The sequence below is a fragment of the Sorex fumeus genome, unplaced genomic scaffold (assembly GCF_029834395.1).
Source record: "Sorex fumeus unplaced genomic scaffold, SorFum_2.1 ptg000026l, whole genome shotgun sequence".
Taxonomy (NCBI): domain Eukaryota; kingdom Metazoa; phylum Chordata; class Mammalia; order Eulipotyphla; family Soricidae; genus Sorex; species Sorex fumeus.
In genome coordinates, this window is record NW_026606083.1 from 4185332 (window position 1) to 4210297 (window position 24966).

At 42.5% G+C, this 24966-nt stretch overlaps 1 protein-coding gene across 1 annotated transcript in view; it reads left to right on the forward strand.

The window, feature by feature from the left end:
• EDAR (ectodysplasin A receptor) overlaps window positions 1-24389 on the forward strand; it is a 46561-nt gene extending 22172 nt beyond the window's left edge. Inside the window, exons 6-11 of the mRNA XM_056114705.1 lie at window positions 308-436; window positions 546-620; window positions 869-941; window positions 8493-8649; window positions 9726-9786; window positions 24067-24389. Coding sequence (XP_055970680.1) covers window positions 308-436; window positions 546-620; window positions 869-941; window positions 8493-8649; window positions 9726-9786; window positions 24067-24389 — 818 coding nt within the window. The remainder of the gene's footprint in view (window positions 1-307; window positions 437-545; window positions 621-868; window positions 942-8492; window positions 8650-9725; window positions 9787-24066) is intronic.
• Window positions 24390-24966: the final 577 nt, after the last annotated feature.

Genomic DNA, 24966 nt, shown 5'->3' on the forward strand with positions numbered 1-24966 from the left:
TGCAAGAGTCTCAAAAATACTATAACCAAGAGCAGTAACCCTAGAAAACAAATTGACACTAAATTATGTTCTAAAGAAATATAGAGCAGTCTTGGTTGAGACCAGCAAAGTGAGTGCCTGTCACATTACAACCCTGATGTGACCCTCAAATTGAGTATATGTCTTGGATCCTGAGGATCCCACAAGGAATTCCAATAGCAGTGCCAGTGTTTGCAGGGACAGTGGTCTTGGGGAAGGAGGACCTGTCTAGCTTATCGGTCCTTGTAGGGACTCCCTTCCAGGTCATTACCTTCTCTCCAAACTCCAGCAGAGTTCTCAGGCCAAGGACACCTGGCCACGGCCCTGATCATTGCCATGTCTACCATCTTCATCATGGCCATCGCCATTGTCCTCATCATCATGTTCTACATCATGAAGACAAAACCTTCTGCCCCAGGTGACTGATCCCCACTGTCCCTGCACCTACCCGCATCCCTTCTTATGGAACAACTGTAAACTTGCCCAGTCAAGATTCTAGCTACTTGTATCTTTCCTTCTCCCACCAGCCTGCTGCACCAGTCATCCAGTGAAGAGTGTAGAAGCTCAAGTTAGCAAAGAAGAGGAGAAGAAAGAGAGCCAAGGTTTGCAAATAGAGCTCCACAGCATGTCTTTCTCTTGTTGTTGCCTTGGGAGCCTGACTTCCTATAACTGCTTACACTTCCATGCCACTTGGGGAGTGTGGGGAAAGTGGTGTTTCTGCTTCCTCCTTTGGACGTGGTGTTTAGTCGTGATGCTAAGTGCTAAGAAGAAAGTGAGCAGGAGAAGGATGTGTTCTGAGCGGAGTCTACCCTAACTCTTCACTGCCTCGTTCTCCCCATTGTACCTACAGACAATGTCGTCATTTTCTCTGAAAAGGATGAATTTGAGAAGCTCACAGCAACTCCAGCAAAGACAGCTAAAAGGTAAGTCAAACCAGGGCTGCCATTTTTCAGAGTAGTAGAGACCCAGCTTTAGGAACCTTGAGGTTAAAGGAGAGGGTCTGAGGATGAAGGGGAGCTGACTTTGACGGGGATCACAGGGAAGCTTAGTGGCAGGCCTAACACTGCTCTCTTTTAGTGGGTGAAAGGACAGAGTCAATCAGCATGATCTCGGGAGCCACCCTCCTGAGTCAGACACCCCAGATATCCTGCCTCCCTCATCAAAATCCCTCTCTAGTTCAGACCCAGAACTTTTGTGTACTCCCCTTCATTTCCTGAAGTCTAGTTAATGCTACCGCTGCTGTTGCCACTACGATTGACATCATAGTGTCAGAGTTAGCAGTAACGGTCCTTTCCTGCTGAAATGAGGCACTTGGTGATGTTGAATGAAGTTGTCACCATCTGTTGAGTCTGTGTGCCTCAGCTCAGCCCTGGGAACAAGGGCTTCCTATTTGTAACTGTTAAAGGCCTAAGAGTCACACAGTCTGGGAGTTGCAGGGCTGGAGTCCACTCCAGGCTGCCTAAGCCTCAGGGTCTTCCCCAGGCCTGACCACTAACACTTGGTGTGATGAGAGAGACCTCTTAAAGCAGAGGTTTAACACATTATCACACATTGGGATGTGGAATTAGTCCCAGACCTAAAGCTAAAGTGTAGGGAAGTATACTTTTCTTTAAAAGAAAGTTATTTAAAAAAAACATGATTTTAGAACATTGCTCATGTTTGGATTTTAGACGAACTAAGTTCCAGCACCTATCCCTCCACCAGTGTCCTCTTCCCTCCACCAGGGTTCCCAGGTTCCCTCTCATCCCAGTCTGCCATTTTTCCAGACATATTTTTAATTTTGGTTATTGAAGTTTAAGTCACTTGCTTTCAGTGTCACTGACTCTGTGATTGGATATTTAGCTATGCCACTCCTTGACATTCCCGATAGACTTAGATCCTCTGAGCCCTTCACCCCATTTCTCTTCTTTCCCCTCAGTTTCTTTCCTTTTCTGCCCTTTTCCCCCTCTCTCTACTCTTGAGTGGAGGGTGATCTAAGTAAGCATCTCTCCCTTCAAATATTTCATACCCTTATCCAGTTCTTCTACAAACCACATTTAAGTGATACCATCCTGTTTGTCCTTTTTTTGGCCTACTTCATTAAGTGTATCTTCCAACTTCATTCATGCTGCAGCAAACTGCACGATTTTATCTTTACTTACAGCTGTGTAGTATTCCATTGTGCATATATACCAATGGAATCTTCATGATCCACTTATCTTTCATTGAACATATAGGTTGATTCCATGTCTTAGCTTTTGTGCTAAGTGCTGCAATGAATAATGGTGTACATATGTCTTTTTAGATGAATATTTTTGTGTCCTTGGGAGTGAAATTGGGAGTGGAACTCAGAAGTGGAATTGCTGAGTCATATGGCAGCTCAATTTTAATTTTTGTCCCTTTGGGTGGTCCTTTGGATCCTATTCTGCTTAGGTCCAAACATCTACATCATGATATTCGTTTCATAGACATTTTTCCACCTATGGCCATACCAAGACGCTCTGTGTGCAAACACTCACATTGCAGACGGGGGCACAGGATCATGAGAATCACCAGATTTATCACAGAAAGTTCAGAGGTTAGCACCCTCTTTTTCTGACTCCCAGCTTATAAATTTTGCAAAGTCTTTTATTTGTAGAAATTTTCACAAATCCAAGCATTGGTATAATATGGGGTCTCAATAGGAAAACTCCAGTCACTCTAAACAATCACAATGTAAGGGCAGTAAGCAAACATAAATTCTGAAATCTTGCACAATGTGAAAGAAAAGCCAGTTGTGTCTGCCCTTCCCATAGGTCCCCAAGAGAGCGATTGTGTCCCTCAGTGCCCTGTTCCCAGTGATCACTAGGAACTTGTGTAGGGAAGTCAGTGAAAGTCTGTTCACTGAGTGTCAGGTCTGAGCTCCCAGGAGTCTGGGTTCTGGTCGTTTTGATGTGGGCATATGTGTCTTGTATCATCCATTCCTCTTCTGTTGTTCTAGCCTTCTTTATTTCCCAAAAGTTGTGTGGGGTGAGGGGCAGAGCAATACTCAGATAAGCATACTTGAGTTTTATCTAAAGACTCGAGGAAAGATAATTGAAACAACATGGAACTTAAGGGGAATTTGTTAAGCTAAATATGTAAGAAGGAAAATGACTATGAGTTAATCTTATTCATATGTAGGGAATAAAGAGAAGCAAAACAGGTGAATTCCTTTTAAACCTGGGAATATGTCTGCAAGTTATGAGTGTGTGGGTGTGTGTGGGGGGTGGGGGGGAACTCAATCACGAGGGCACCAAGTAGCAGGGAGTAAACTGGTTAGAAGCAGGCTGGCACAGTTCTGTGGGCATGGGAAGACGGGAAAATGCAAACTCCTAAAATATGTAGCCTTGCAAGCTTCAGTTACCTCAACAAATAATTTTTGCTCGATTTGCTCGAGTGGGCCCAGTAACGTCTCCATTGGAGACTTTGTTGTTACTGTGTCTGGCATATCGAATACTCTCAGTAGCTTGCCGGGCTCTCCGAGAGGGGCGGAGGAATCGAACTCGGGTCGGCCATGTTGGCTGCGTGCAAGGCAGACGCCCTACCCACTGTGCTATCGCTCCAGTCCTACAAATAATAAAAATAAATAAACAAGTAATAAAAAAATTAGCAATTTGGGAGGTTTCTAGGTCATTAACCGGAAAGTACATTTTGAAATAATCCACATCTAAATGTAAGGTTTGGAATGAGGTATTGAGGCTTCAAGAATATGTGACATTCTGCACTGTCATTGTTTATTATCTAACCACTGACAGACATGATCTTATAGATTGTTAGTTTCAGCAAATTTTAAATATACATAGTTATTTTTCCTCTATAACAAAACCAGTATCACATGTTAGAATTGACATTGTTTATTTTCTTGAACATTAGAACGAGACTGAGAAATTGAGAGACACTTGTTTTGGGGAGTAGAAAACTGTTAAAATGTGATTTCACCCATATATTTGTGGTTTCATGGTAATGTATCTGTTTTCTAAAACTTTCAACTCAATATTGAACTTTTAACTTTCCCAAAACACTATTTCCTTGGAAAAAAAACCTTTTAGCCTATCTGCAAGGCCTTATGTGTTTAATCCCTCACTGTCTGATAAGCTGATCATTCCCTAATTGGTTATTTATAAGTAAAAAGTTCAAAATCTGGATTTTTGCTATACTAAATCAAAGCTATTTTTGTTGGTCATATGATAAAAAAAATAAATACCACTAGAATAAAAAAATTATATTGGGTCTTAATTATTAAAGAAAAAACTGAGGGAAAATTGGGACACCCCACTTGGAAAAATAAGTTTTTTGTAAACATATGTCAAATAAAAATTAAAAACCTGTGCATTGTCCTTTAGAAAACAAGATACTGAGCATGTATCCATGCTGCTTAGGACGAGGATCAGTATATTTGGAGCAATGGTGCCTCCACCTCCTCTACTCCCTAGGACCCTCAAGGGATTGACTTACTGAGGTTTTCTGTATATGTCTTGCCTCTACAATTGTCTTGTGTTTTGGGTTTTATTACCATAACCCATCACCGTCACTGTCTTCCCGTTGTTCATCGATTTGCTCCAGCGGGCCCAGTGACGTCTCCATTGGAGACTTCCTTGTTACTGTGTTTGGCATACCGAATACATCACAGGTAGCTTGCCAGGCTCTCCGAGAGGGGTGGAGGAATTGAACTCGGGTTGGCCATGTTGGCTGCGTGCAAGGCAAACGCCCTACCGCTCCAGCCCTTTACCATAACCCAGTTAACATTATTATAAGGACATTTCTTTTTATTTATTTTTTTAATTTATTTATTTATTTATTGAATCACTGTGGGAAAGGTTACAAAGCTTTCAGGTTTATGTCTCAGTCATGCAAATATCAAACACATTTCCCTTTACCAATACTTATTTTTTACCATGAAGAACCCCAATAAAACCCCACCCCCCACCCCTCCCCGTCCCTGTGAGGCAGATGAATTCTAGTTAACACTCTATCTGCTTTGATTAGATTCATTGTTTCAATAAAAGATTCACCACTATTATTTAGAGTTTACCCCCCCCAAATCAGACATGCTGAAAAAGCATTGTGAAGTGATTTGCTTTCTACAGCTGGGTTCAAGAATTAAATGTTGGTTTTGGATTTCTGCTATTTTACCTATTGACCCTGGAAGTATTTCTACTGAAAGTCAGATAGTTAAAAAATTGGTTTCTGTGTTCTGGAGTCGTGGCCATGGTGGAGAGCCTCTCGCGGGGGGGACCGGTGGCCTCAGTAGGGCGTGAAGGGCGGAGCGAAACGCCCCCCTTCCCATGAGGTTTTAGTCGCCCCTACACTCCCGGCTCATACCTGCTGTCCACAAGGCTCCCATGTGGCCGCCATCTTTCTTTCCAGAGGGAGGAGGGCGGAAGGGAGCAACACCCTTTCCCCTCCGGGCAGACATGATGGCCTGGATTAACGCATAGTCCTTTCACTTTTCTGCTCCAAGCTGCTGGGTTCTGCATCAGGTCATTGTGCTTCTGGGGCTGTGGCCGTGCTGGAGAGCCGCTCGTGGGGGCAACTGGTGGCCTCGGTAGGGCGTGAAGGGCGGACCGGAACGCCCCCCTTCCCATGAGGTTTTAGTCGCCCCCACACCCCCGGCTCATACCTGCTGTCCACAAGGCTCCCATGTGGCCGCCATCTTTCTTTCCAGAGGGAGGAGGGCGGAAGGGAGCAACACCCTTTCCCCTCCGGGCAGACATGATGGCCTGGATTAACGCATAGTCCTTTCACTTTTCTGCTCCAAGCTGCTGGGTTCTGCATTAAGTCCTTGTGCTTCTGGGGCTGTGGCTGTGCTGGAGAGCCACTCGTGGGGGGCAACTGGTGACCTCGGTAGGGCGTGAAGGACGGACCGGAATGCCCCCCTTCCCATGAGGTTTTAGTCGCCCCCACACCCCCGGCTCATACCTGCTGTCCACAAGGCTCCCATGCGGCCGCCATCCTTCTTTCCAGAGAAGAGAGGGCGAATGGGGCAACACCCTTTCCCCTCCGGCAGACTTGATGGCCTGGATCAACGCATAGTCCTTTCACTTTTCTGCTCCAAGCTGCTGGGTTCTGCATTAAGTCCTTGTGCTTCTGGGGCCGTGGCTGTGCTGGAGAGCCGCTCGTGGGGGGCGACTGGTGACCTCGGTAGGGCGTGAAGGACGGACCGGAACGCCCCCCTTCCCATGAGGTTTTAGTCGCCCCCACACCCCCGGCTCATACCTGCTGTCCACAAGGCTCCCATGTGGCCGCCATCTTTCTTTCCAGAGGGAGGGGGGCAGAAGGGAGCAACACCCTTTCCCCTCCAGGCAGACATGATGGCCTGGATTAACGCATAGTCCTTTCACTTTTCTGCTCCAAGCTGCTGGGTTCTGCATTAAGTCCTTGTGCTTCTGGGGCTGTGGCTGTGCTGGAGAGCCACTCGTGGGGGGCAACTGGTGACCTCGGTAGGGCGTGAAGGACGGACCGGAACGCCCCCCTTCCCATGAGGTTTTAGTCGCCCCCACACCCCTGGCTCATACCTGCTGTCCACAAGGCTCCCATGCGGCCGCCATCCTTCTTTCCAGAGAAGAGAGGGCGAATGGGGCAACACCCTTTCCCCTCCAGCAGACTTGATGGCCTGGATTAACGCATAGTTCTTTCACTTTTCTGCTCCAAGCTGCCGGGTTCTGCATTAAGTCCTTGTGCTTCTGGGACTGTGGCCGTGCTGGGGAGCCGCTCGTGGGGTGCAACTGTTGACCTCGGTAGGGCGTGAAGGACGGACCGGAACGCCCCCGTTCTCATGAGGTTTTAGTCGCCCCCACACCCCTGGCTCATACCTGCTGTCCACAAGGCTCCCATGTGGCCGCCATCCTTCTTTCCAGAGAAGAGAGGGCGAATGGGGCAACACCCTTTCCCCTCTGGGCAGAAATGATGGCCTGGGTTAACGCATCGTCCGTTCACTTTTCTGCTCTAAGCTGCTGGGTTCTGCATTAAGTCCTTGTGTTTCTGGGGCTGTGGCCGTGCTCCAAACTTAACTCTGATTTTCAGGGAGAAAGATTGGGTGGTTTACTTCTCATTGATCACTTTGTATATAGAGAGATGTCGCGCGGCCGCTTATGCGGCCGCGCGGTTTTGAAAAAAAGTCCTCATTCCCGCATACTCGAGCTGTGTTTGTAGAGGCTTCTGGTCACCGGGGTTCCATCTGGGGGAGGCGGGATGCGGCACCTACTCCATCTGGAACTTGCCGGTTATCTCGGCTCTTTTTGGAACCTGTTTTTTTTTTTTTCCCTCCGGGATCTGTGGTTCCCGCACCCTCCATGTGGTCCTTAGGCTGAACGCTTCAAAGATGGCGCTGGGGGGCGGGCTGTGGGCGTGACTTCCGGAATCAGAGGTTACCTGGGAGGTGTAGTCCGGCAGATTTGAGAAAAAGTCCTCGTTCCCGCATACTCGAGCTGTGTTTGTAGAGGCTTCTGGTCACCGGGGTTCCATCTGGGGGAGGCGGGATGCGGCACCTACTCCATCTGGAACTTGCCGGTTATCTCGGCTCTTTTTGGAACCTGTTTTTTTTTTTTTCCCTCCGGGATCTGTGGTTCCCGCACCCTCCATGTGGTCCTTAGGCTGAACGCTTCAAAGATGGCGCTGGGGGGCGGGCTGTGGGCGTGACTTCCGGAATCAGAGGTTACCTGGGAGGTGTAGTCCGGCAGATTTGAGAAAAAGTCCTCGTTCCCGCATACTCGAGCTGTGTTTGTAGAGGCTTCTGGTCACCGGGGTTCCATCTGGGGGAGGCGGGATGCGGCACCTACTCCATCTGGAACTTGCCGGTTATCTCGGCTCTTTTTGGAACCTGTTTTTTTTTTTTTTCCCCTCCGGGATCTGTGGTTCCCGCACCCTCCATGTGGTCCTTAGGCTGAACGCTTCGGACATTTCTTTTTAAAAGCAAAAACCGTCAGCCAAACCAGAGGTTAGCAGGATACCTTTTGTAACAGCCTATTTTTAAAATATATCCGGAATAAATTTGGGGGTTCAGATTCCCACACAAAACCAAGGTCGAGGACCCAGGTATGAGCTGCGGTACAAGTGAGGCGGCCTCCTGGCAGGATTTGTCTACTACTTGGCTTTCGAGAGAATTGCACACATTCAATGCTGATCACATACACTTGTCAGCAAAAAGAAAATTCAGGGTTGAATTTGATGCTCTTCTGGATTAAATACTGAAACTGAAACATTCGAGAAACTGAGCCAGGGGTTGGGGCTGAGAATCAGAGGGGAAGTGAGCAGTACCATGTCACCTGGGGGGAGAGAGGAACAGCTTTTGGGTCCCATTCTTGGCCAAAGCACGTGTGGTTCCTCTCCCACACGCCCGCATAGCCCCCCGCACCCGGACAGGAACATGTCCAGGGTGATTCTTGGCTCCTCCCCAGCACATTGAAAAGGCCGGGGAGCAGGGGAGCAGGGGAGACCCCGCCCGCATCGCCCAGTGACTGCTCTTGTGTCCACAGCGAGAACGATGCTTCCTCTGAGAATGAGCAGCTGCTAAGCCGGAGCATAGACAGCGACGAGGAGCCGCCCACTGACAAGCAAGGCTCCCCGGAGCTGTGCCTGCTCTCCCTGGTCCATCTGGCCAGGGAGAAGCCAGCCGCCGCCAAGTCAGCAGGGGTGAGTCTGCGGCGGGGTGGCGCCTTTCCTGCCAGAAGTGCCCTGACCTTCACAGGACTGGTCCTATAGAATCAATTCCTCTGTGAGACAGGAAACAGACAGGGAGTGACAGGCGGACCGATTTAAAACAAGATATTACAAATACAGAAACATTACTTCTCTCATTATGTATATATTTTTTTCTAATTTTTTATTAGTGAATCACTATGAGGTACAGTTACAGACTTACAAACTTTCGTGCTTGCATTTCAGTCATACAATGATCGGGTACCCATCTTTCACCAGTGCCCATTTCATTATATATTTTTAATTGTAGCACTGCGCTGTCCTCACGTTGCTCATAGATTAAACTATAGTCAAAGGGGGGAGTTTAAATTGCCTGTAATTACATTTGAACTGCCTTACATTTTTTCATGGGAAAATTGAATGAGTGGTTTATCATTTAAAGGAGATGGTTAAGCGAAGAGACATCTGGGCCAGCCTACCTGAAAATGTTCTTGGGAGGGAGAGCTTGGCCCTTAGCAGCTGCACTGCCAGGCAGCACACAACTAGAGTAAAGCTGTGTGGAACCGGAAGACGGATCCAGCTGGACCCAGTTCAGTGACCTGCAGCAGACTTCTTACTGGCTAGGACCTGGGCTTGGTGGAAGGAGGCTAGCTTTCAACAGCTCTCTACATGCTCAGCGCTGTGCACCTTCCACACGCCGACACCCGCCCTGGTCTGTGAAGAGAGCATGCCATGCCAGTTTGTGTTACTGCAGACAACTTCCAGCTGCACTTAGACACACAGGAGTCCCTCTAACCATCCTTCCAAATGCACTGATGCCAGGACTGGCCTGTGAGTGTCTCAAGCTGGAATATTCAATGAAATTAAGGAAACCCTCCAGTCTGTAGGGAAGATGCTTGGAAAACAGGTTAAAGGAGTTCTTTCTGTGAACTGCAGGCATCATGTTCATGTGAGACCTTGAATCATTATTTCTGATTTAAAAAGCAGTAAAAAGCAGCTATCTGCCAATTCCAAATCAAAGGTTTTGTCTCTTTTTTCTGAAAATTATCATTATTTTCACTTTTCCATAGATTCAAAGTCGAAGGAAAAAGATACTGGATGTATATGCCAACGTGTGTAGCGTGGTTGAAGGTAAGCATAAAAGGACGGTGTGGTGGGGGGGGATGTTGACCCAGGGTTTCCTCAAGGACCTTCTCCAACCATCAGCAACAGGCAGACACACTGACAGGGTCTTGTGAAGGACTGGGAAAGGTCAGCATCCTAACTTCACCTAAAGCTCCTTATTAGAATACCTAACCTGACCTGTCAGCTATGGAGGAACATGGAATTTGATTCCCAGCTACTTAGATATAATTCCCCAGCATTCACTTTTCCCTCCCCTCATAGAATAAAGAACTCATATGCAGTCCCAATGGGAGGGTGCATGGACACATTCTTACTCCAGTAAGGATCCTAAGTGCTTTAGAAGAGAAGTGGGGAGCCTTGTATCTTCTTAGTGTCCCCTAGCTGCTGTCTCTATTTGGATGTTACACCTTCAAAATCCTTCTTAAGAAGTATTATTTATCCAATAGTTATCAGTCCATACTCTCTTCCAGTCATCCATAATTTTGACAGGCTTGGGGAACATTTCATCTCCCTCCAAAAACATATCTCCTGCACAAGTATCACACTGTCTCCCAGATCTATTTCATGGTAAGGGCAGTGAAAGGCAACAGGACCAGAAAAAACACATTCAATCTGAAACTAGAACCCACAGTGAACCCACAGTTCCAATGTCTTCCATTTCCAGCCCCTAACTAGTCTTCTTATTGATTGGGAAATAAGTAATTTCTCCTCCTCCATTTTTATTGAGGTATCATGATTTAAAATATTAGTGATAATTTCATGCATACATTGTTCCAATAGCACACCCACTAGAGTGCCTGCTTCCCTCCACCTCTTTCCTCAGGGACCACAAAAGTCACTGTTCTTCCTCCACTCCTGAGGGAAACTCAGTTCTGTGGTCTGACCCTTCAGTTGCTTCCTTTGGTCATCCTTATTACATTTCTTCACATCTCATACGTGAGTGAGATCATTCTGTACCTGTCCTTTTACTTCTACCTGACTTCACTCAGCCTGATACCCTCTAGTTCCATCCATATAGTGGCAAATTGTGTCATTTCATCTTTTCTTATGACTGCATAGTATTCCAATGTGTATTTGGATACATGCCGGAATACACACACACGCATTACATATATATTTATATATATATGTATAACCATCTTTATCCACTTATCTGTTGTTGTGCATTTCCATTGGTTTTATATCCTAGTTTTGTACAGAGTGCTACAATAAATGAAAAAATATCTTATCATCAAGGTTAAGAAATTTTCCCCATTTTCATTGTATCATTTTATTCTCATCTCAGATCCAAGCAGCAGTAGTGAGGTCTGGTGTCTTCTGTTTTATTCTTTTCTTTTCCTTACTGAGCACATAAAGCAGGCTTGTCGATTAGGCCACATTGATATGTTGAATATCCTTATAAATATTCACTACCCAGGGCTAGCCAATAGATTTGCACCCCATCACTATAGAAAATTTTTTGTTTTCCTTCCAGGATTGGACACAAGGTCTAATGCATGTAAAGCATGCAGTCTACCCTGAAAGCTGAAAGCTTTTTCTGTGGCTTCAAGAGCCCATTCCAGGGCACAGTGGTTTTCAAACTAATCTTAATAATCCTTAAGGAAAAGAAACCACTTTAATGGATCATTGTTAGAGCCATATGTAGTAAGAGAAAATATAGAGAGATGATATCTATTTCTCACCCAACTTCTCCCAATGGGAACAACCTGCCAAATCATCCTTAAAGTTCACAAGCAGAGTACTGATCCTGGTGTAGGGAAGACAGCGCCCATTTGGGTTTGTTGGCTACTTGTTTGGATATCTGGGCCACCCAGGTGCTCCGGAGGCCCAGGAGTCATTTCCAGCAATTCTTAGTAGATTAGCTCGGGGGTTAGTGCAAGGGCCTGAGGATGCAGTGATGCTCAAGTCCTGGTGTGCTAGAGCTTATCTGGGCCACCTCATGGTGCTCAGGGCATCATGTGTATTCTCTCTCTGGCTCAGAGTCCATTCCCATCACCATGAAGATCCCTCCATTGCCTCTATTTTTTTTTTAATAATAGCACCATGATTTACCAAGTTGTTCATTCTGTTCAACTGTATAGTTTTTAAGGCATTAGGTGAGATCGTAATATCAATCCCACTACCAGTGTGATTTTCCCTCCACCAATATCCCTGGTTTCCCACACACCAACCCAGCCTATCAGGCACAAACTTACTTTATATTGTTTGTTACAACACAGAATCAAACAAAATTATCAAAATAGGTCAGTAAGAGTCAATTTGTGACAATCATTCTATGTCACAATGGTGCTCTAAAGTCATTGTCTGAGGATCTGCTGTGATGATTAGTGCTATTGGGCCTTCTGTCACTGAGCTTGGTGGCCTTCTATGCAGATTTCCCCTCAGGTTTGCTGTGACCCTGTTGGACTGACAGTGCTGTGAAATCTAGAGAGGTCGTAGATCCAGGAGCTATAGATCTGGAACAACTTGGTGCTGTGGCAGTTTGATGAGGTTCAGTTGTGGAGCTGGAAGGTGTAGGAGGAGGCTGTTGAGTTTTCTCAGAATACCCCATAGATTTTAGCTCATAGACTGGTCCCATCTGAGAAGAGTCAGCTTCCTGTTATTCTTTTTGAGTTTCAATTGTGAAGCTTTCAGTTGCCTTTTAAAAACTACTTCTACTTCCTTTGCCATCCTCTTCTTAACCCATGACACTTCCTTTATTTCTACAATTTGGAGAAGGGGAGTGTTTACGGCCACACCCAACTTACTCCTGGATCTGCATTCAGGGAGGAATTACTTATTTAGGAACAGAAAAGAACAGATTACAATACATGCAAAAACATTATGAATCTCCAGTGAATTATGTTGACTAGAAAAGTTATTTTCCAGAGTTTACACATTTACTTTACATATTTACTCCTGGTGGTCTCAGCAGACCATATGGGAAGCAGGGGATGGAACCTAGTATGGCCATGAGCAAGGCAATGTACTATCACACCAGCCCTATTTCTATAATGTCTGTTTTTGCTTGTTTGTTTGCTTTCTTGCTTGCTTGCTTTTTGGGTCACACCCAGCCATGCTCAGAGGTTACTCCTGTCTCTGCACTCAGGAATTACTCTTGGCAGTCCTTAGGGGACCATATGGGATACAGGGTCAGACACATTCAAGGCAAACGCCCTCCCCACTGTCGTATCGCTCCAGCCTCTCTACAATTTTTTTTTAATTTCAAAACTTGTAAAGTTCTTTTCTGTTTCTAATCAATTAAGTTATTCTTCCCATGTTATGCAGTACTGAAATTTGTTTAATTATTTATACATTTAAGCACATTTTGGTTGTTTTTAATTTGAGCTATTGTGAGTGAAGTTTATACAAATATTCAGGTGCAAGGGTTTTTGTGAATATAACATCATTTTCGTGGGATAAATGCCTAGGAGTATAATAGTTAGTTCATATAATCACTGTCTATTTAGTGTTATTTTTTAAACTGCCAGACTTTTCCAAAGTAGCTGCACCATTTACACTCCCACCAATAATGTATTAGTTATCCAGTATCTCCACCTTCTCCCCAACCATTCTTCTAAGCCATTCAGATTAGCATACAATATCTTGTTGTAGTTTTAACTTACACTTACCTAATATTCGCGTACCTTTTTATGCAGTTATGCTGCCACCTGTATATTTTATTTCATGAAATGTTTTTTCATGTCTTTTTGTCCATCGTCCAATTGGATTGTGTGATTTTATTTTTTTGCTCTAGAGATTTGAAAAATCTCAATCCTTGCTTAGGATTTTAAGATATATATTTTTTTAATACTAAGACTAGTTTGTTTTTTAAAATACTTTTTTTACTTAATTAAAGAACTGTGATATAAAAAGTTTAGGTATATAATATTTCAACACCAATCCCTCCACCAATGTTTCCAGATTCTCTCCCTTCTCCCACCCCCTTCCCCTCTTGTCAACTTGACAGGCACATTACAAAGTTCCAGTAGTTGCAACTCAGATTTCATGTTCTCAGTGTTGTTGAGTCTGTGTTCTGGATACATGGCTATACCAATCATTTATATCACTGGTATAACTGAAGCCCTAATGCCTAACCCATTAATTCTTGTTCTCTTCTTTCCCCCACCCCCTTGATTTCTTTCTTTCTTTGTTCTTTTCCCCTCTAAACACTGGGTCAAGGATGATCTATACATCTGCCTTTACTACAATACATTTCTTAATCCAGTATATACTACAGATAAGTGAGATCATCTTGTGTTTGTCTTTCTTCTTCTGGCTTACTTCATTCATGATATCTTCCAACCAGCAAATTGCGTGATTTCATTGTTCCTTACAACTACATAGTATTCCATTATGTATATATTCCACACTTTCATAATCCATACATCTGTCATTGGATACTTATACTGGTACTTTGATATAAAAGTGACTTACAAATATTATTTCTACTTTTGAGCTTGTCTTTTTATTCTCTTAATAGGTTGTCTCACAAAGAAAGTTCTCAATTTTAATGACTTACAGTTATCGTTTTCATTTTATAGGTTTTATTTTGCAATCTAGGGTAAGATCTGTTTGCCTAGCCCTAGATATTAAATTTTTTTCTCCTGTGATGTTTTTAAAACGTCATGGTTTTATAGTTTGTGTTTCCATCTATTACCAATTGGAATTATCTCTTTAAAAAGATGTGGGATTTAGTTTGAGAGTTTTATGTTTGTTTATGGTTCAATAATGTCAAGCTGTTCCAGTGTCACTTATTGAAAAAGAAATTTCTCCCTGAATTGCTTTTGTACCTTCATCAAAAATCAGTTTAAATTGTCAATAAATATAAATTAGAAGTTTAAGGAAGAAAACTATTTGCAAATGGTATGCTAATAAAAAATCCTAAAGACCTTCTGGAAAAAAAACTTAGAAGTAAGGCACCACAAAGTACAAGATGGAGGCACTTGCCTTGTGCTTTGCTAAATTTTGTTTGATCCCCAGTCCCACCCCCAACCTCTGCCCAGAGTGATCCCTGAATATAGAACCTCGAGTAAACCCTGAGATCTACCAGATTCAAACTCCAAATAAAAAATGTATTTGTTTTTTAAAACTATTAGAAATAGTAAACCAATATAGTAAAGTGGCACACTATAAAATAGGTATACAAAATCTGCTGCATTTATATATGCAAGCAACAAACTAGAAGATAAATAAGCCAACAAAACCTTGTAAAACTGTATTTGGGGATAAATCCAATAGTATATCACACTCTTTGAGTTCAAACGTTACTGCAAAGCTACAGTAATCAAAACTGTGTTTTATAATAATAAAAAACACACAGACCAATGGAATATAATTGAGAGCCCTCAAATCCTCACATGGATCAACAGTGAGTGCATGACAACGAAAGCAATAAATGTATGCATAAAGTGGGAAAATAAAAGCTACAGGCAAAAGAATAAAATCAAATTACTATCTCACTCCATTTACAAAAGTGTGACCATAAAATACCCTGAAGAAAACACAGGCAAAATGATGAATTAAAAAAAGGAATGGGGCGGGGTCTGGAGCGGTAGCACAGCGGGTAGGGCGTTTGCCTTGCACATGGCTGACCTGAGTTCGGTTCCCAGCATCCCATATGGTCCCCCTGAGTGCCGCCAGGAGTAATTCCTGAGTGCAGAGCCAGGAATAAGCCCTGTGCATTGCCGAGTGTGACCCAAAAAGCAAAAAAAAAAAAAAAAAAAAAAAAAGAAGAAGAAGAAGAAGGAATGGGGCACTGAAAAGATGGTGCTGTGGTTAAAGTGCTTGCCTTGCCTTGCATACAACCAATCCTGGTTCAAATCCCTGGCACTATATATGATCCCCTGAACTCCATGGGGAATAATCACTGAACTCACACCTAGGAGTAAACCTGAACACCGGCAAGTGTGGCTCCAAAACAACTGAACAAAAATACCCAAACAAATTAAAAAGAGGATGGCCATACTTGTATCATATTAATGATAACTATAATCAAAAGAAAGTAATAGAATTTAAGGGTGGCTATTACATGCTGATTAAGGGCAGTATAGGCCAAAGGACTTAACGATATAGATATAGATAGATAAATTATATGCATATCAAAGGAAAAAACATCAAAATTGCTAATGGACTTGAAGAGCTACATTTATGTATCAACATACTAGTAGTGGGAGAATTTAATACCACACTTTCATTATTAGACAGACCAACCAGAAGTAATTCAACAAAAAATCAAGAATCCTAAGTGAGAAATTGGAAAAACAAAAGAACTACAGATATTTACAGGACCCTTTATACCTTCTCAAAAGCTAAATAAAATTCTCCTACAGAGCACATGGAACATTCTTCAGAAAGTGAAAAAAATATGGTTAAATAACAATTGGATCAAGTAGGAAATCAGGGGCTGGAGCAATCGCACTGAGGGTAGGGTGTTTGCCTTGCATGCAGCCGACCCGGGTTCAATTCCAGCATCCCATATGGTCCCCTGAACACCGCCCAGGAGTAACCCCTGTGCATTGCCGGGTGAGACCCAGAAACAAAAACAAAAAAAAAAGGTAATCAAAGAAGAACAAAGAATCTAAGATTCATTAAAATGAACAAAAAGACACAAACTATCAAAAGCAATGGGGCACAGCAAAAGCAGTTGCCAAGTAACTTCATAACAAGGCATGCTTACATCAGGAAAGAAAACAAAGTTCAAATTAATGATCTAACCTGACAGTGTGTGAAAACTGAAAAACAACAAATGAATCCCAAAATAAATAGAAGGAAGGAACTCAAAAAAGAAAACAAAGGGTGGGGGGGAACAAAACCCAGGATCTGGGTTTTTTGTTTGTTTTTGTTTTGGAAGTGCAGGGAGGAGGGGGGATGCTGCACCAAAACCTGTTGATGCTCAGGTCTTGCTCCTGGCTCTGCAATCAAGAATCACTTCTGGATCCAGGGACAATATATGGTACCAGTGATCAAATCTGATTCTCCTAAATGTAAAGCAATCGCCCTGCCCATTGTACTATAGCTCTGACACCAGGATCTATTATTTGAAAGACTAAACAGGACTGAAAAAAACCTTAGTTAGACTCACAGAAAAGAATGAAAAACCAAGTAAATTGAATTATAGGTAAAAGGAGATAAATTACAACACCTCAGAAATGTAAAGTATCCTAAGAGGTTGTGAATAACTATACCACAAAGATGGAGACATGGATAAATTCTTATAATCATACACCCTCCCAAGTCTGAATCAGGAAACAGTAGAAAACCTGAGCCACGTGGAAACAAGGAATTTAAGAAGTAAATCGAAGCATTAATTTTATTTTATTTTTTATTTTTATTTTTTAAATTTTTATTAGTGAAACACCATGAGGTAGAGTTGTAGACTTAAATATTTGTGCTTGGGTTTCAGTTATATAATAATCGAGTACTCATCCCTCCACCAGTGCCCATTCTCCACCACCAATGATCCCAGTATCCCTCCCATCCGTACATCCGCCCCACCCCACCCCGCCTCTGTGGCAGGGCATTCTCTTTTGTTCTCTCTCTCCTTTTAGGTGCTGTGGTTTGCAAACAAGACATTGAGTGGCAATCATGTTCAGTCTATAGACTACTTTCAGCATGCATCTCCCATCCTGGGAGGATCCTCCCAACACCCTTTATTTGGTGCTCCCTTCTCTATCTGAGCTGCCTTTTACCCTAGCATGTGGGGCTAGCCTCCAAGCCATGGAGTGAACTTCCTGGTACTTATCTCAGCTCTTCTTGGGTGTTAGTCTCCTATTTTGTTACTTTATATTCCCAAGATGAATGTGATCTTTCTATATCTGTCCCTCTCTTTCAGACTCATTTCACTTAGCATGATACTTTCCATGTAGTACCACTTGTATGTAAATTTCATGACTTCATCTTTTCTAATAGCTACATAGTACTCCATTGTGTAGATGTACCAAAGTTTTTTTTATTATTATTAGTGAGATTTGTAGACTTACAAATTTCGTGCTTGGGTTTCAATTATACAATGATCAAATACCCATCCCTCCACCAGGGCCCATTTCCCACCACCACGGATCCCAGTATCCCTCCCACCCCCCATAGCCCCAACCCACCCTGCCTCTGTGGCAGGGCATTCCCTTTTGTTCTCTCTCTCCTTTTGGGTGTTGTAGTTTGCAAAAGGGGCATTGAGTGGCAATCATGTTTGGTCTATAGTCTACTTTCAGCATGCTTCTCCCATCCTGGGAGGATCCTCCCAACACCCTTTATTTGGTGTTCCCTTCTCTATCTGAGCTGCCTTTTCCCCTAGCATGTGTGGCTGGCCTTCAAGCCATGGAGAAAAATTCCTGGTATTAATCTCGGCCACTATTGGGTGTTAGTCTCCTATTTTGTTACTTTATATCCCCCAGATGAATGCAAGCTTTCTATGTCTGTCCCTCTCTTTATGACTCATTTCGTTTAGCATGATACTTTCCATGTAGTACCACTTGTATGTAAATTTCATGACTTCATCTTTTCTAACAGCTACATAGTACTCCATTGTGTAGATGTACCAAAGTTTCTTTAACCAGTCACCTTTTCTCGAGCACTAAGGTTTTTTCCAGATTCTGGCTATTGCAAAGAGTGCTGCAATGAACATAAAAGTGCAAATGTCACTTCGACTACACTTTTTTGCATCTCTGGGATATATTCTCAGGAGTGGTATTGCTGGGTCAAATGGGAGCTCAATTTCTAATTTTTTGAGAATCTTCCATACTGTTTTCCAAAAGGGCTGAACCAGTCAGCATTTGCACCAGCAGTGAAGGCGGGTCCCTTTCTTGCCACATCCGAGTCAGCACTGGTTGCTTTTGTTCTTGTGGATGTGGGCCAGTCTTTGTGGTGTGAAATGATATCTCATTGTTGTTTTAATCTGCATTTCCCTGATGATTAATGATGTGGAGCATTTTCTCATGTGCCTTTCAGCCATTCGGATTTCTTCTTTGAGAAAGTTTCTGTTCATTTCATCACCCCATTTTTTGATGGGGGTGGATGCTTTCTTCTGGTGGAGTTCAACCAGTACTTTGTATATTCTTGATATCAAACCCCTGTCGGATGTGTATTCGGCGAATATCCTTTCCCATTCTGTAGACTGTCTTTGTATTTTGGTCACTGTTTCTTTTGAGGGGCAGAAGCTTCTTAGTTTTAACCAGTCATCTGTTCTCGGCCACTAGGGTTTTTTCCAGATTTTGGCTATTGTGAACAGTGCAGCAATGAACATAGAAGTGCAGATGTCATTTAGACTGTACTTTTTTGCTCCCTGGGATATATTCCCAGGAATGGTATTGCTGGATCAAATGGGAGCTCAATTTCTAATTTTTTGAGAATTGTCCATACTGTTTTCCAAAAGGGCTGAGCAGCAGTGAAAGAGGGTCCCTTTCTCGCCACATCCACGCCAACACCGGTTGCTTTTGTTCTTTTGGATGTGGACCAGTCTCTGTGGTGTGAGATGATATCTCATTGTTGTTTTGATCTGCATCTCCCTGATAATTAATGATGTAGAGCATTTTCTCATGTGCCTTTTAGCCATTCGTATTTCTTCTTTGAGGAAGTTTCTGTTCATTTCATCGCCCCATTTTTTGATGGGGTTGGATGTTTTTTTCTGGTGGAGTTCAACCAGTATTTTGTATATCCTTGATATCAACCCCTTATTGGATGGGTATTGGGTGAATATCCTTTCCCATTCTGTAGACTGTCTTTGTATTTTGGTCACTGTTTCTTTTGAGGTGCAGAAGCTTCTTAGTTTAAGATAGTCCCATTTGTCTATCTCTGATTTCATTTACTTGGCCAGTGGCATGTCATCTTTGAAGATAGCGTTAGCTTAAATGTCGTGGAGGGTTTTGCCAACCTTGTCTTCAACGTACTTTATGGATTCCGGTCTGAAGTTGAGGTCTTTAATCCATTTTTATCTTACTTTTGTACATGGTTTAGGCAGAGATCTGAGCCTATATTTTTGCATCTAGCTGTCTAGTTTTACCAGCACAATTTGTTAAAGAGGCTTTCCTTGCTCCACTTCACATTTCTTGCTCCCTTATCAAAGATTCTATGATCATATGTTTGGGAGGAGATGTCAGTATATTCAACCCTGTTCCATTGGCCTGCAGCTCTGCCTTTGTTCCAGTACCATGCTGTTTTAATTATTACAGCTTTTTAGTAGAGTTTGAAGTTAGGGAGGTTGATTCCTCCCATTTTCTTTTTCTCAAGAATTGCCTTAACTATTCGTGGGGGTGTATTGTTCCATATGAGTTTCAGGAGTGTTTACTCCATTTTATTTTTTTTTTGAAGAATGTCACGGGCATCATTATTGGGATTGCATTGAATTTGTACAATGCTTTGGGGAGTATTGCAATTTTGACAATTTTAATTCTCCCGATCCATGAGCAGGGGATATCTTTCCATTTCCTCATGTCCTCTTTTATTTCCTTAAGTAGTGTTTTGTAGTTTTCTTTGTACAGGTCTTTTACTTCCTTAGTTATGCTGATTCCTAGGTACTTGATTTTTGTGGGGCACAATTGTGAACGGGATTGTTAATTTCATGTCACTTTCTTCTCTCTCACTATTTGCATATAGGAAAGCCATGGACTTTTGGGTATTGATTTTATAGCCTGCAACTTTACTATACAAGTCTATTGTTTCTAGGAGTTTCTTGGTAGAGGTTTTAGGGTCCTCTTAGTATCATATCATCTGCGAATAGTGAGAGCTTAATTTCTTCCTTTCCTATCTGAATGTCCTTAATATCTTTTTCTTGCCTAAACCGCTATTGCAAGTACTTCCAGTACTATATTGAACAGAAATTGTAAGAGTGGGCATCCTTGTCTCATCCCTGATCTTAAAGGGAAGGTTCTCAGTTTTTCCCCATTGAGGATGATGCTTGCTGTATGCTTGTGGTCGATGGCTTTAACTATATTAAGAAAAGTCCCCTCTATACCCATTTTGGCAAAGGTTTTCATCATAAACAGGTGCTGGATCTTGTCAAATGCTTTCTCTGCATCTAGTGATATGATCATACAGTTTTTATCTTTTCTTTTGTTGATAAGGAGGATTATGTTTATTGATTTCCAAATGTTAACCATCCTTGCATCCCCGGGATGAATCCCACTTGGTCATGGTGTATAATCTTTTTTATGAGTTGTTGAATTCTATTTGCTAGTATTTTGTTGAGAATCTTTGCATCCTTGTTTTTCAGGGATATCAGCCTGTAGTTTTCTTTTCTTGTGGTGTCTTTGTTTCCTTTTAGTATTTTAGAGAGTTATGGACTTCATAGAAGCTGTTTGGGAGAGTTTCTCTTTCTTCAATTTCCTGGAAAAGCATGAGAATAACTGGCAATAGGTTCTCTTTAAATGTTTGGAAAAATTCGCTAGTGAATCCATCTGGACCTGGGCTATTGTTTTTGGGGAAACATTAATTTTAAATCCCCCCAAGAAAAAGACTTTGGTCCAGATGGATTCCCTAGTGAGTTGCACTTCAAAGAAAACTTACTCCACGTAATTCTCAAGCTCTACCAAACTATATACATATATGTATTACAGATTTATGTATATATATATATACATACATATGTATATAAATCCTTCCTAACAGCTTCGATGAAATAAACATTATCCCAATCCAAAATAAGACAAAAATAGCATTGAAAAAGCAAGTCACAGACCAACATCCTCAATGGTGATTGATGTAAAACTTCACAACAAAATCTGTCACTGTCAACTGCAATTGTTTGTTCATTGCAGCACTCTTTACAATAGCCAGAATCTGGAAAAAACCTGAGTGCCCGAGAACAGATGACTGGTTGAAGAAACTTTGGTACATTTACACAATGGAGTACTATGTAGCTGTTAGAAAAGACGAAGTCATGAAATTTACAAACAAGTGGTACTACATGGAAAGTATCATGTTAAGCGAAATGAGTCAGAAAGAGCGGGATAGACACAGAAAGATTGCATTCATCTGGGGAACATAAAGCAACAAAACGGGAGACTAACACCCAGGAATGACTGAGATTAGTACCAGGAATTTTGCTCCATGACTTGAAGGCCAGCCACATGTGCTAGGTGAGAAGGAAGCTCAGCTAGAGAAGAGAGCACCAAATAAAGGGTGTTGTGAAGACCCTCCCAGGGTGGGAGAGACATGCTAAAAGCAGTCTATAGACCAAACATGATTGCCACTCAATGCCTCTCTGGCAAAATACAGTACCCAAAAGAAGAGAGGGAGAACAAGGGGGAATGCCCTGCCACAGCGGCAGGGTGGGGGGGGGGGGGATGGGGGGGTGGGAGGGATGCTAGGACCCGTGGTGGGGGAGGATGGGCACTGGTGGAGGGATGGGTACTTGATCATTGTATAACTGAAACCCAAGAACAAAAATTTATAAGTCTATAACTGTACCTCATGGTGTTTCACTAATAAAAAAATGATTAAATAACAAAAAAAAAAATCTGTCACTGTCCTCCCATTGTTCATCGATTTGCTCGAGCAGGCCCAGTAACGTCTCCATTTTGAGACTTGTTGTTACTGTGTTTGGCATATTGAATATGTCATGAATAGCTTACCAGGCTTTGCCGTGCGGGCAAGATACTCTTGGTAGCTTGCTGGGCACTCCAAGAGGGGTGCAGGAATCGAACCTGGCTCAGCCGGGCTGGCTGCGTACAAGGCAAATGCCCTACGACTGTGCTATCGCTCCAGCCCACAACAAAATCTAGGTGAACAAAACTCAATAATATATTAAATGGATGATCAAGTGAGATTTATCACAAGGAAGCAAGGATGGTTAAATATACAAAAATTAATTTTTATACTCTATAGGATCGCATTTATTTTCTTTTAAAAAGCACAAAACTGCAGAAAAGAAAATATCAGTGGGTTCCACGTTTAAGTGAAGAATAGGTGTGATTTTTTGAGGCGTTTTGATTTTATAAAGGTGGAGTGTTTGGGGTTTGTTTGGGTTTTTTGTTTGTTTGCTTTGTCTTTTTGGACCACACCCATATATTGGAGTGTTCAGGGATTATTCCTGAGTCTGTACTCAGGATCACTCCTGGTAGGGCTCAGAAGGCCTTATGTGGTGCAAGGGATTCAGCCTGGGTTGGCTATGTACTATGTGCAAGACAAGCACCAGCTGTACTATCACTTTGGCACCATTTCTTCCTTTCTTTTAAAAAAAAAGATTCTCAGATTTCTAGCTGTTTATATAATAAAGTGTCGAACATACAATGTTCCAAGCATTCCCAACACTAGTATCAAATTTCTTCTACCAATTGCCCCAATTCCCTCTCATCTCCCAGCCTACCTCCTTAACTGGTATGTCTTTCAATTTGTTTACTGTAGTTTGGTTCTCTTACAGTGCGGTTTAGATACATACATATACTCACCTCTATATAACTGACGTGCATAAGGCCCTTGCCCCTGTTATCTCCCATATGCTTCTTAATACTCCTCCTTAATTTCTTTCCTTCCCTGTCCTATTTCTAAAATATAGGGTCAAGAATAATCTAGGTATTTTCATTTTGATACCATTATTTCCTTATCCTGTTATTCTATATATAAGTGAGGTCATTTGATATTTGTCTTTCTTCTTATTTCACTAAACATGATATCTTCCAGTTTCATCCAAGTGGCAGCATGTTGCATAATTCCATAATTCCATAATTCCCTGCAGTTGCATAATATTCATATAATATATACATATATACACACACACACGCACATATATATAGCTTTATTATCCACTCAACTGCCACTGAAGACTGAGTTGATTCCACATCCATGCTATTATAATAAGTGCTATAGTGAATAATGTTGTACATATGTCCTCTTAAAGAATGTTTTTGTGTATTGGAAGAAGATACCAAGAAGTGAAATTGTTGTGTTGTAAGGCAACTATATTATTACTTTTCGGAGAAATATCCATACTATTTTCCACAGTTGTTGAAACAGACACAATGTCACCAGTAGTGGATGAGAGTTCTTTTCCACCACATCCCCACCAACACAGATCATTCCCAGATTTTTGTTGTTATTGGTTAAAAATAAATAAATAAAAGGGTGCCACTCTCATTGGTGTGAGATATCTCATTGTTGTCTTGATTTGCATTTCTCTGATAAGAAGCATTGATGAGTGCTTTTTCATATGTCTATTGATCAGCCATCTCTTCTTCAGAAAAAGTATGTGTTCAATTTTTTATTGGGTTTTTTGATTTTGTCCTTGCTGCTGCTGTTGACCTTTGTAATTGCCTTAATGACATTGAATTTCTTCAGACTTTCGTTCACATTTGACTGTAGTCTTTTATTTCACAGGCCTAAGCCCCACAGAGCTTCCATTCGACTGCTTGGAGAAGACAAGCCGAATGCTCAGTTCCACATACAACTCTGAGAAGGCCATTGTGAAAACATGGCGTCACCTTGCTGAGAGTTTTGGACTTAAGAGGGATGAGATTGGGGGCATGACTGATGGCATGCAGCTATTTGACCGTATTAGCACAGCTGGCTACAGCATCCCAGAACTGCTCACAAAACTGGTGCAAATTGAGCGGCTGGATGCTGTGGAGTCCTTGTGTGCAGATATATTGGAGTGGGTGGGTGCTGGGCCACCTGCCTCCCCACCACCCACCACATCCTGAGGAGCATGCCCAGGAACTAGTCTCCCTACAATGCACTGAGAAGTGAACCAGGAAAAGCTTGGAGCTATGGGTATACCAACAGAACGCCGATCCTCGTGGAGAAATTGTCTTGGGGTATGCTTCATATGACTTCAAGGATACAAGGCTAAAGAAAGATAATCTGGAATATTCCCAACTACCCATCTGTTTCTCATCAGGAAGAATGAATATTCAGCCAGTCAACCCAACAGGAGCTCATTTGAGAGACCTTGCTGAACTCTCAAATGAACCAAACAGTATGTAGATGACAGGTGAAGAGCCTGTCTTCTTTGGCGTTTGAAACCCAGTGAGGGATGGGAGGTGTGTCTCTAAGCCACATGTAGAATAATTCTAACAATCTGAATGAGGGAACAGGTAGTAAGAGAACATAATAAAATTCTAACAGCAGGGACACCTTTCCACTGGCATGGGGAAGAAGGGCACCCTCATGAAGAGAGCAGCTCGAAAAAAGTTTAGTTTTTCAAAAAGGCTGCAAAGAGTGATTATACAGCAAGCTGGGCACTTGCCTTGCACGTAGACAACCAGGGCTCGATCCACA